The sequence below is a fragment of the Symphalangus syndactylus genome, chromosome 5 (assembly GCF_028878055.3).
Source record: "Symphalangus syndactylus isolate Jambi chromosome 5, NHGRI_mSymSyn1-v2.1_pri, whole genome shotgun sequence".
Lineage (NCBI taxonomy): Eukaryota > Metazoa > Chordata > Mammalia > Primates > Hylobatidae > Symphalangus > Symphalangus syndactylus.
The window spans coordinates 145,694,530-145,706,384 of record NC_072427.2 but is presented as its reverse complement, the minus strand read 5'-3'; the positions used below and the strand labels follow the sequence as shown (position 1 = coordinate 145,706,384).

Genomic DNA, 11,855 nt, shown 5'->3' with positions numbered 1-11,855 from the left:
CAATTTTCATTAAAAAGAAATCAAACTTACAGCTGGCAATAAAGTACTAAAATGCAGTAAGCATAAAATGACTATTTGAAGGAATTTGCCATGTGGCTTGTTTTTAATGTGATGCCATAGTTCATTCCCCTTTTATCAAACTTATATTTAATCCAACTACTTTATTTTTCTAAATGAAATTCTATATAAAGTTTACTTTTCCTCTCATTTTGAAACCAGCCCAATTTCCTCATAGAACTGATATTTATGACTTTTTTGAATAAACATAGAAATTGACCCCCCTGGTCCTCAAAAGTGAAACTCAGGTTTGTCTTATCTGAGATCCGTCCTCGGGAAACTGACCCTCAAGTGAGGAACAGAAACTCATCAGATCACCACATCCAATCATACGCCAGACCCCTCATCCATTGCTTTCTTACTTCTTCCTAGTATTTTTTTCCTGCCTTCCCTGGTATGTAAACCCCAATTTTAGTTTGTCAAGGAGACAGGTTTGAAACTTTACCTCCCACTCTTCTTGACTACAGCACCCAATTGCCCAATTGCCTTTTTTTTTTTTTTTTTTTTTTGAGACAGAGTCTCGCTCTGTCGACCAGGCTGGAGTGCATGGCGCGATCTCGGCTCACTGCAAGCTCCGCCTCCCGGGTTGACGCCATTCTCCTGCGTCAGCGTCTCCGAGTAGCTGGGACTACAGGTGCCTGCCACCGCGCCCAGCTAATTTTTTGTATTTTTAGTAGAGACGGGGTTTCACTGTGGTCTTGATCTCCTGACCTCGTGATCCACCCACCTCGGCCTCCCAAAGTGCTGGGATTACAGGCGTGAGCCACCGTGCCCGGCCTCCAATTGCCTTCTTTCCTGGCGAAACTCATCTTAGTGACTGGCATTCTGTATGGTGAGCAACAGGACCTAGACCAAACCCCTGGCATGTTGGTAAGAACTTATTTAAAACATTTCATAATAAATGCAACAGCTGTGTCCACTATGTAAATGAGGCAATTAACTCCTTCAAGAAGTTTTCTGTAGTTTATTCTACATTATCAAAATTTATAGCCTATTAACTGTGAATCAAAGATGGAAAGAGGAGGATGAATTGCTCTAAATTGATAAATTTACCCCCTCTAAAGAAGTACATCTAACTGCCGTTATATTAAGGGTAAGGATGAAGACTGATTTAACTGCTTCCTGCCGACAGGGGGCACTGTTTTGGGGAAACTGCAGTCAGAGCTCCCTCAGAGGCCTATCTAAGGGGTCCCAGCAGAAGAAGCCATTGTCGGAGGCTCCGGTTGCATGACCATTTGGAATTTGATGGCCTGAAGGCAAGAACAGACAAAACCGGATTATTAGAAAACATATATCAAAACAAAACAAGGGGAGGAGTAAGAATGGCTCGAAAATTCTGAGGCCTTTTATCAGTTTGCACAGGGAGAGGGAGGTGAAAAGCCCTACTGGTAAAAAAAAAAAAAAAAAAAATATTTCCCCTTTTGCAGGCATGTTGGGCTCCTGGGTTCCCTTCCCCTGAGCCCAGTCCTAAGCCTACTAGTTTAAGGTTTGAGAAATTAACCTTTTCCACTTTGGAGGATGTATCTGAGGGGAGTGTCCCATAGTACAGAGACACAATTACCTAACTGAGAGGAGTATCTCATAGCAAGGAGACACAAGTACCTAACTGTGAAGAGAGAACAGAGGAGAAGAAAGGAAAAATAAGGCATTTTTTTAAAGGAGTCCCAGGGGTCCAGGATAGATTTGAAAGGGGCACAGACTGAAGTTGAATGGCTTGCCATCCAGAAAGAGGGGAGCAGGTGTCCCTGACTCCCTTCTCTTCCTAGCAGATACCCAGGATATGTGAGGGAGAAAAGGAAGAGCAACCTTTTTCCCTTTTCCATCTTTGCATCCCTGAGTCCCAGTGACATTGGCAGGTCCTGCCAAGAGTGCCAAAGCGGCTTTCACCACTGAAGCAGCAGAGGCTAAAGAATAGGAAATGTCCACTCTAACCTACGTCTCTTTCCTACCTACTGTCAGTAGCCTTGGAGTTCCCTAAACCTCATTTAGGCCATGGATATCAATGTGGTCTTTTTTTTTTTTTTTTTTTTTTTTTTTTTTTTTGAGACAGAGTCTTGCTCTTTCGCCCAGGCTGGAGTGCAGTGGCGCAATCTCGGCTCACTGCAAGCTCCGCATCCCGGGTTCACGCCATTCTCCTGCCTCAGCCTCTCCGAGTAGCTGGGACTACAGGCGCCCGCCACCACGCCCGGCTAATTTTTTGTATTTTTTAGTAGAGACGGGGTTTCACCGTGGTCTCGATCTCCTGACCTTGTGATCCGCCCGCCTCGGCCTCCCAAAGTGCTGGGATTACAAGCGTGAGCCACCGCGCCCAGCCGTCAATGTGGTCTTTATCCATGAAACAGGAAGCTTGGGGTTGCCTTAATCAGCAGGAACCAGCCACACTCACCTGCACTGTGCCTTTTAACTTCCATTATCATCTGCCTCTGGATCCCTCAGATCCAGTTTTCTTTCCTAGGGCTTTGACCTGAAGCTTAGAATTGAGTCTGGGACAAAGACATGTCTCAGAGGAGTTGCATGGACTCCTTATCAGAAGTTAAATGCTAAGGTGAAAGTGTGGAACTGAGTCCTCCTCCAACAAGGGAGAGGAAAGAATGTCTTGTGACATACCCGGCTAACTGGTGGCTATAGTTATGTTGCTAGGATTTGGGTGCATGCTGCTTGGCTTTGGTTAGCTCCCTTTGTCTTACTTTCCCACAAAGGAAACCTTCGGGTGATGGGCACCCTATTTATTCCCATCACCTGGCAGGATTTGCAGGATAATTGCTCAGAGCTAGAATATTGATCCAGATTTTTACATTACCCATCCCTCTTGTTCTTTCTGACCTGCAGCCAGAGATTGCTGGTTGCTTCACAGGGACATGCAGGATTAGTCTACAATATAGGCAAAAACTTCGAAACAACTAGTGATTTTAGAATTTAATAACAAATGTATAAGCTTTGAAATATAGTTCTGTCTCTGCAGTCCTCATTTTTGTTAAAAAAAAAAACACAAATCATCCTAGGACTGAGTTTTTTCCAAAATAGACTTTAGTTTTATGCTCGGCCTGATTATTTGCATAAAGTGCAGAAAGAATTACTATTTCTACATAGGCCTTTTGGATTGGCTTTGATGGAAATTTGTTCCACGAGGAATCTCAGATAAGACCTTTTAAAGCCCAGCCCAGTCATGGGTTTGCATCCTCAAAAACCTATGAGTTGGGTGATCCTCCCTTCTTAAAGTCCCAGGATAAACTTGGAGCTTCTAGATCTGTTAGAAAGTGACATTCTTTACTGACCACAGGTCAGGAGCCCTGTACAGGGACTGAGTAGGCAAGGGTATGAGGCCAGTTTCCCCACTGGGCTTTTATTGGCTCTGCAACTCGAGATTGACTCCTTAAAGGGAAGTTTAGCCTTCCAGTCAAAGTGTTGGTAAAATAAACACTTTCTCCAATTGTGTCCTGTTGCAAAAGAAAAATGGATTCTTATTGCACTGATGCAAACAACCGTATTGCTATAAGTTAAGAACACTCACAGATAGTTTCCAAATTCTAGAGGAACCAGGCAGAGAGAAAAAAACATGCTCCAGGTCTTGATTACAGGAGTGTACACCTTATTTAATTATTAAAGGCCGTAAATAGTTCAAAATAATGTTGACTCTGCAAAACAAAACAAGGATCAGCAATATTCCAAGCAAAGGTTAAAAAGGTTGCTTCAGCTTTCTGAGTACAGTTTATTTAGTTAATTCTTGTTTTGCTTGACATTCATGAACATTTCAGCTCTTCATGGGCTCTATACAGTTTTCTTTATTCCAATGTCATAATTTCTAAAGTTATCAGAGATCTGTATTTAAGAGCACCTGTCAAAGTTCTATAGCTTATTATAAACCGTCTTTGAAAAGGATTAAAACAAGACAACAATTGTCTGTGAATAGCAAAATGTCCAGGGTAGTTACACTTAGAAACACAATTGACAAAGAAGTTTGGTTATTTCCGTGGTTTACAATAACCTAACATAACAACCTTAATTATGATTGATAGCATACACCCAGACATTAGAATTATAGAAATCCCATACAATTTTGGAGCATACATTAGCTTTATTCACCAAGATATAAACTAAAAAAGACTGAACAACATTTTGGCAATCCCATGTACCTACATGTCAAATAATCCTGTTTACTTCACTTTTCTGGACACTGTGGGGGCCCTCTGAAGTATTTGAAAAGCCAGGTGCCAGGGAAGCCAACTTTGAAACTGAAGTTTGATTTTGGGAAGGCTGTCAAATATGTTCAAGGTTTAAAATACTGATAATATGAAATGGAATTCCAAATTACCATAAATTATTTATTTTGCCAAAATGATCTCAGAAATTTTAAAGAAGCAAAAACCTTTTATAACACTTTACAAATTTTGCCAAAGAGCAGATTAGCACCATAGGAAAACCTTGTTATGATTTTATTTCAATGCTCAATTTACAGAAAAATCATATAATATCCTTTTTAAATGTAGCCAATATGTTCACAAAGAGAACCTCTTTTGCAAAATTAATTTTCACAATTCTTCCACCACTTCTTTGAACCTTCAGCTTTTTCCTATTTTATCTCAAAACAATCCTTTATCCCTAGGCCAAAGTTTACATTTCCATGCCTTCTTATAACCTTTTTCAAACAAAAACACATTTTACTGTTCTTACATACCTTGCTTGTAAATTTTCAGTAGTTTCCACTAATGCCTAGCAATTTTTAACTTTAAGGTAAAACCTGGTAAGTTACTTTGAGTGCTAAGTGTAGCCAAGGTTTGCCTTTTTTTTTTTTTTTTTTTTTTTTTTTTGAGATTTAGTCTTACTCTGTTGCCCAGGCTGGAGTGTAGTCACATGATCTCGGCTGACTGCAACCTCTGCCTCCTGGGTTCAAGCGATTCTCCTGCCTCAGCCCCCCAGGTAGCTGGAATTACAGGTGTGCACCACTGTGCCTGGTTAATTTTTGAATTTTTAGTAGAAACGAGGTTTCATCATGTTGGCCAGGCTGGTCTTGAACTCCTAACCTCAAGTGATCCACCCACCTTGACCTCCCAAAGTGCTGGGATTACAGATGTGAGCCACTGTGCCCAGCTGGTTTGCCTTCTTAATGTTAGAAACAAGTGCTCAGGGCCACAGAGAAGATCCAGCATTGAGACAAAGGATTTCTCAGCAAGGCAATTTACTTCTGCAGAAGGGTATTGCCTGCATCAGCCACCATCGCAAGAGCACACCGAACAAAGGAGAATAAGGGTTTCTATTCCTAATGCAGTCCCTGCTTCTGTATCGTTCCCCATTGGCTGAAGTTAGACCACACAACGTAAACTAGTCCCAATTGGCTAAACACTTAAACCTTCTGTATAAGGTAGGCACATGATGAGGGAGAAGGAGGGAAGGGAAGAGGTCTGCCTGCGGAGCACAAGAAGGCTAAACTTTTTCCAAATAAGGAAGGGAATGTAGAGTGAGGCTGAGACATGTCTGGGTGTGTCAGGGCACAGCAAGAACAGGAGGGCTGTTTGCAGGCTAGAAACGAGAGTACAAGGAGGTTGGGCCTCTGAACAAAGAACAAGGACATTACACAATTAAGCCCTTTGAAGAGGAATTTATCATCTCTGGCAATCTCCCTCTTTGTTTTTTTGATCATTCTTCCTCTTCAAATTTTTCTAACATAATTTGGCTTTGCTGTTCTTGATCACCTAGGAATAAGATCCTATTTGAATATGGAGAAGGAGAGGTAGGGGAGGTTTTTATGAGAGCTGTTTCTATAAGCCTTTGTGCTAGGCCTCGGGCACAGAATATGATACAATATCCTACAAGAATAAGCACACCTATTATAATAGCCAAAGAAGTAAGGATTGAGGACGTTAGTCCTTTCCATCTGCTGAACAATTTTTCCATTAAATTAGTGAAGGAATCATTTATTCCTGAATTCTTAGCTAGTTCATTGGATAAAACAGTAAGACATTGTAATGCTTTTGTTATGGTTCCATTGGAAGCAGTATTATTAGGTATAAAAGTAGAATATTGAGTTCCAATCATGACACAGACCTCACCCTTCTCTGCTAGTATCATGTCTAATGTTATTCTATTTTCCCAAGCCATTTGGCTGGTGGTTCCTAACTGTTTAGCTATTCCTTTAATAGCGTCTTTAGTATAGTTAACAAATCATTGCTGGTTGTAATAGGTGTAATTTATCCAATTTACATTTTTATTTATAGTTAACCACCAGAATAGTAGGGACTCAAACCCTGCAATTATTTGATTTTGGGCCTTAAATTCATCTGGGACTTCTCTCGGGACTCCAATGGCATCTATATAAACATGAGGGTCAAAGGACCCATGAAGGACATCTCTTGTTTTATGATGCTTTGTTTTTATCCTTCTTGGTTGACGAAATGCCAGGGTAAAGGGATGGCCAATTGGATCAGAGCGCAAGTGCTGCTCCAGCTACTTGGCAAAGTGTTCAGCAATGGTCCGCCACAATACTAGCATACATCCACTCGGTGATGGATCAGGGCAGACTGATTGGTTAGCTCTTGGAATGACTTAAGCTCACGGCATCCCTTTAGGTCTCCAAGAAATGCTAAGTTTTCCCTCTGTCATGAGAGACACAAGGTAAAATTGGCATAAGGAGATGGAAGCTGGATGGACCTCGGGGGCTGACTCACAGGGGCCTGGACTTTGAGGAATAGCAGAGAGAGCGAGCTCGGCATGATTCATGACCCCAGGCTGTGGGGTGTTGGGAGAGAGCTACCTTACAATTTTACCTTACAATACCTCCAGCCTGGTCAGCTGGAGGACAATACGAGTGGAAAGGGGATGTTTAGGTCTCTGGCCTGCAGTGCGCACAAGCGTAACAATCGTTTTTGTTTAGAGTGCGGATAGAATATTTAATCCTTTCCAGCCAGGCATTTGCATCTTTGTACCCCATCTCTAGAGCTATGGTCTGCCTTAAATCTTTTACCCCTACAACCATTACCTTAGTTGGGTGGTTCTAGAGATGGGAGAAGAGTGCTGAGCCTGAAATGTTTGGGGAGAGTGTTGGGTCCCATATTGGATTTCTTTATTATTCTTAGCCAATGCTCTAGCTAACCTCAGAGAGAAGATTCCTATGGGGTCCCGTTCTGTAACATTTGCTCCTAACCAATACCATTCAAATATGGAGGGTTCTTGGGCCATTGTTTGGAGATTATCTATAATTATCAATAAAGGTTTACACTGAAATGACTTACAATTTGGTGGGGTGGGACCATGAATAAGTTGGAGTTTCTGTTTTAGTCCTCACAACTTCTTTGAGGAAGGGGGCCTGGCTGTCCACCGTCCATATTGAGTGGTCTGCCAAACATCGTCCAGTCACCACAGGGACTTTTTAAGGCTCCATACCTATACTTGGTTGACTCAATATAGTATGGACATAAATACTTATCTACATTTTATAGCTGCCTTTGAGCTTTTTCATCTCCACATGAGATAACTGAACAAGCATCAAACTCGAGAGTTTGAGTCGCATTGATGACGCAGTGACTTTCTGTTGGAAAGAAAAGGGAAAATAAACAAGTGATTATCAAGCCCTTTTTAGAGTTAGTTTGGTGGGGGTGGGCCTTAGGGTGATGGCCCATTTTTCTCTGACTGTGGAAGTCACTCCTTTCACTCACATGTGGTGTGTCCATCCCCTTTCAGCTGTGCTGTGGTTTCGATAGTCTAGAACACTAGATAGGGTCCTTCCTAAGCTGGTTCAAGTTTTCCTTTCCAGCTTTTGATGAGAACGTGATCCCTAGGCTGGTGCTGATGTGCAGGGAACACCAAGGATGGCGTCTGTGCGAATAGGCCTTTAGTTCAGAGACAAGAAAAAGTGGAAGACAGTCCAAGTACATAGCTTTTGAGGAATTGATCTTTAGTTTCAAATGTAGGAATATCAGCAGTGGAGTGTAAATAAGGCAACCCATATAGCATTTCATAAGGATATAAGCCAATATATTTTTGATGGGCAGTTCAGTTTCATAACAAGGCAATGGGGAGGCATTTAGTCCATGGGAACCAAGTCTCTAGGACTAATTTGGTTAGGTGGTTCTTCCGAGTCTGGTTCATTCTTTCTACTCTTCCTGATAAAGATGGGTGTCAGGGGGTATGGTATTCCCATTTTATTTCTAATACTTGGGTTAACTTTTTAAAAACATGTGCAGTGAAATGAGTCCCATTATCTGACTCAACATTTTCTATTAATCCAAGCTTAGGTATAATATTTCCAATTAATGCCTTAACTACATTATTAGCAGTCACATTTGAAAACGTAATAGCTTCTACCCAGTAAATGAGATGATCCACTATTACTAATAGATATTTCAGGCAACCGATTGGAGGCATTTCTGTGTGATCAACTTGAACATTTTGAAATGGTGTTAGTCCTGGATTTCTTCCCCCAAGTGGTGATTTTCTTGGAGCCCACTTATTAGTTTTTGTTTGCTTGTTTGTTTTTTGTTTTTTTGTTTGTTTGTTTTTACATATTAGACAGCTATCTGTAACTTGTTTGGCTAGGGTATAAATTCCTATACACCCATAAACTCTGCTGTGTCACACATAATTTGGGGTCCCCAGTGGGCCCCTTGATGCAGCTGAGACAAGACTTCCCTCATGAGGGGTTTTGATAACATTTCCCTTTGATCTGGTAATATCCATTTTCCTTCTTGGTTTTCTGTAGCGCATATTTTGATTAATTTTTCCTTTTCATTGGGAGATATAATGGGGACTGCAATAGGGGGAGGAAAACAAGGGGTTAAGTGAAAAACAAGCACTTCAGAGGAAATAGCAGTCTGTTTGGCTACCTGATCTGCAAGGTTATTTTTCTGACTTTCAAAGGAAAAGCCTTTTTGGTGTCCTGGAACATGGACAATAGCTATCTCTTTGGGTAACTGGAGAGTATTTAATACTTGGGTGATTAACTCTTTGTGGATGAGATCTTGGCCTTTGCTGTTAATAAGAACTTGTTCAGTCCAAATCTTCCCGAAGGTATGAGCTACCTCAAAGGATTATTTAGAATCAGTATAAATGGTCCCTTCCTGGTTTTGCAAGCATTTTAAAGCCTGGCTTAATGCAAGCACTTCGCAAGTTCAGGCAGACCAATTATTAGCCAATCTTCCTGACTCTATTTCTACTAAATCTTCTCCATCTATTATTGAATACCCATTATGTCTTTTTCCCTCAATTACCTGGGAGGTGCCGTCTATAAATAAACGCCACCCAGTTTTGAAAGGAGTGTCTTCTAAATCTGGTCTGACTTTTGTGTGGTAGTTAATTAAATCTAAATATATGTGTTCTCTTTTTAGGTTTGGATACCCTATTAAGAAACCTGCTGGGTTGAGTGAGTTATCAGTGGTTAGTGTTAAATCATTTCTTTCTATTAGAATAGCTTTGTATTTTAAGATGCTTGAGTCAGTGAGTCACTTCCTGCCTTTTGGTTTAAGATAGTTCTAACTTGATGGGATATGCTTACCACTAATTTTCCCCCAAAGGTTAACTTCCTGCTTTCTTCCGTCAATAATGTGGTTGCTGTGATAGATTGAATGCATTCGGGCCACCCACATGTACTAGGTTTAAAACCTTTGACAGGAAGGCTACAGGCTGCCTGTGGCTTCCATGTTGCTGGGTAAATATCCCTAAAGCCACCCCATTATTCATGTTAACAAAAAGGTGGAATGGTTTTTCTAGGGAGGGTAAGGCTAGAACAGTGGCAGTTATAAGCATATGTTTTAATTCTTCAATTTGATGAATTTCTTCAGAAGTCCACAGAAGATGGTCAGGTTTCCATTGAGTAAATTTTTGGTATAAAAGTTTAGTTTTTAGAGCATATGAGTGAATCTATAAGCAGCAATATCCAACTAATCCTAAAAATTTTCGGAGCTTCTGCTTAGTTTGAGGCAAAGGTAAGGACCTGATTCCTTCTACTTGTTCGGGTCCCATCCTTCATTTGCCTTTACTTGTTAAGAGCCCTAAATATGTAACTTCAGGTTCTACAAACTTGAGTTTTCCTTTTGAAACTCATAATCCTTCCCCTTGTAAATGGTTAAGAAGGTGTGTAGAGAAGGCAGCTACTTTCTCTGCATTTTCACCAGATATGAGAAGATCATCCACATATTGGAGCAGACATGTATGTTTTGGGGTATGAATTTATTCTGAAACCTGTTCTAAAATTTGGTCAAAAAGGTTAGGGGAATCTGTGAACCCTTGGGGCAAAACTGTCCATCAATACTGTTGTTTCTGTCCAGAATATGGATCTTCCCATTCGAAAGCAAATATGTCCTGACTGTCTTCAGCCAATGGACAGGCCCAAAAGATATCTTTTAAGTCTATTACTGTAAACCATTGATGGTCATATGGGATTTTGCTGAGGATGGTGTAAGGGTTAGGGACAACAGGATAAGTCATCTGGACTAATTGGTTGATAGCTCTGAGGTCTTGTGCTAGTCGGTATGACCTGTCTGATTTCTTTACAGGCAGTATTGGGTTGTTAAAAGGGGATATGCAGGGTTCAAGAAGCCCGTCTTGAATGACACTTTAAATTATGGGCTTCAAGCCTATTCTGCCTTCTAGGAGAATGGGATATTGTTTTCTTCTTACTACTTCCCCAGCAGTTTTTAGCTTTATGTGTTTCGGAAGGACTTGAGGTCTTCCTGATTTTCTTCTCTTGACCAGACATCAGGATGGATTTATCTTTCATCCACACTGGTAAGTAGGTTTAGTGAGGTGAGGAATCCCTCTGGGCCAGCATGTAAGCTGATGCCTAGTTCTAGCATTGAGTCCCTTCCTAATAGGTTAATTTCTGCTTCCAGGATTAATAGAAGGTTTATATAAGTTGATTGGTTTTTATACTGACTTCTGTTTCTTCTAAGATTTTTGCATTAACTCTTTCTCCCTTTACCCTTGAGACAGAAAGTTCTGAGGAGCAGGTGATATCAGATGGAGGGAAACAAACAGAGGAGCAGGCTGCTTCTGAATCTACTAAAAAGGTTATGAGTTCATATTTGGGTCCCACCTCTAAGTTTATCAAGGGCTCTTGGTGGGACTTGAAATAAAAGAGACAGAGCCCCTGGCCCCACCTAGTCTTCCTCAAAAGTCATGAGTGGAAGGACTTCTTTTTATTTTTCCCATTCAGGACATTCCCTCTTAAACTGACCTCTTCTTCCACATTTAAAACATCTATTCTGTATTTTCTCTGTTTTGGGTTTCTTCGGCTTGCGCCCCCTCCCCGCCATGTTCTTTATAGGGTCTGGCAAATGAGGGCCTGGATCCTTTAATGGGGCTTGGAGGATGAAAATACTTAGGAGCAACAGTGAGAGGTTTCAAGTCCCCATTTCATTCACCTCTTCTCGAGCCCCCATGTTGTGTGCCAAAATTGTTGCAGACTTTTCCTTAGTTCAGCTAAAGATGGTGTTCTTGTCCTGCCCATGTCCACAAAAATTTAGGCTCACAGATGGTTTAGAGGATGAGTAAATCTGGGTTTTATTGGGTGAAAAGCAAAAAAAAAAAGGAAAACAGGATCCTCTGCTAGAGCACTTCCTGCTGACCATTCGAATCTCAGGTTCCACACAGGAAGAGGAGGGACCATGCTCGCTCTTCTTTGCTGCAAAAGTTGTGAACTTCCCAAGGCTCCACCTCAGTGGGCAGACTGGTGGGAGTTTCTTCAGGGGACTACTTCCCACCTGCCTGTCTCATTTTCACACTGTAATCAAGATACTTTTTTTTTCTCTAGCTTTTCTTACTGTCTATCCATCTATACTCACATTCCTACTTGTTCTGAAAGATCACAG

The 11,855-nt window shown here is 41.2% G+C and overlaps 2 protein-coding genes across 2 annotated transcripts in view; one reads left to right on the top strand and one right to left on the bottom strand.

The window, feature by feature from the left end:
- Nucleotides 1–682: 682 nt before the first annotated feature.
- CLEC12A (C-type lectin domain family 12 member A) overlaps nt 683–11,855 on the top strand; it is a 95,357-nt gene continuing 84,184 nt past the window's right edge. Inside the window, exon 1 of the mRNA XM_063639672.1 lies at nt 683–927. The gene's annotated coding sequence lies outside the window, so the exon portion shown is untranslated. The remainder of the gene's footprint in view (nt 928–11,855) is intronic.
- The window catches only part of CLEC2A (C-type lectin domain family 2 member A), a 30,771-nt gene continuing 19,922 nt past the window's right edge, over nt 1,007–11,855 (bottom strand). Inside the window, exon 5 of the mRNA XM_055277002.2 lies at nt 1,007–1,307. Within this exon, the coding sequence (XP_055132977.1) occupies nt 1,235–1,307 (73 nt within the window). The 3' untranslated portion in view covers nt 1,007–1,234. The remainder of the gene's footprint in view (nt 1,308–11,855) is intronic.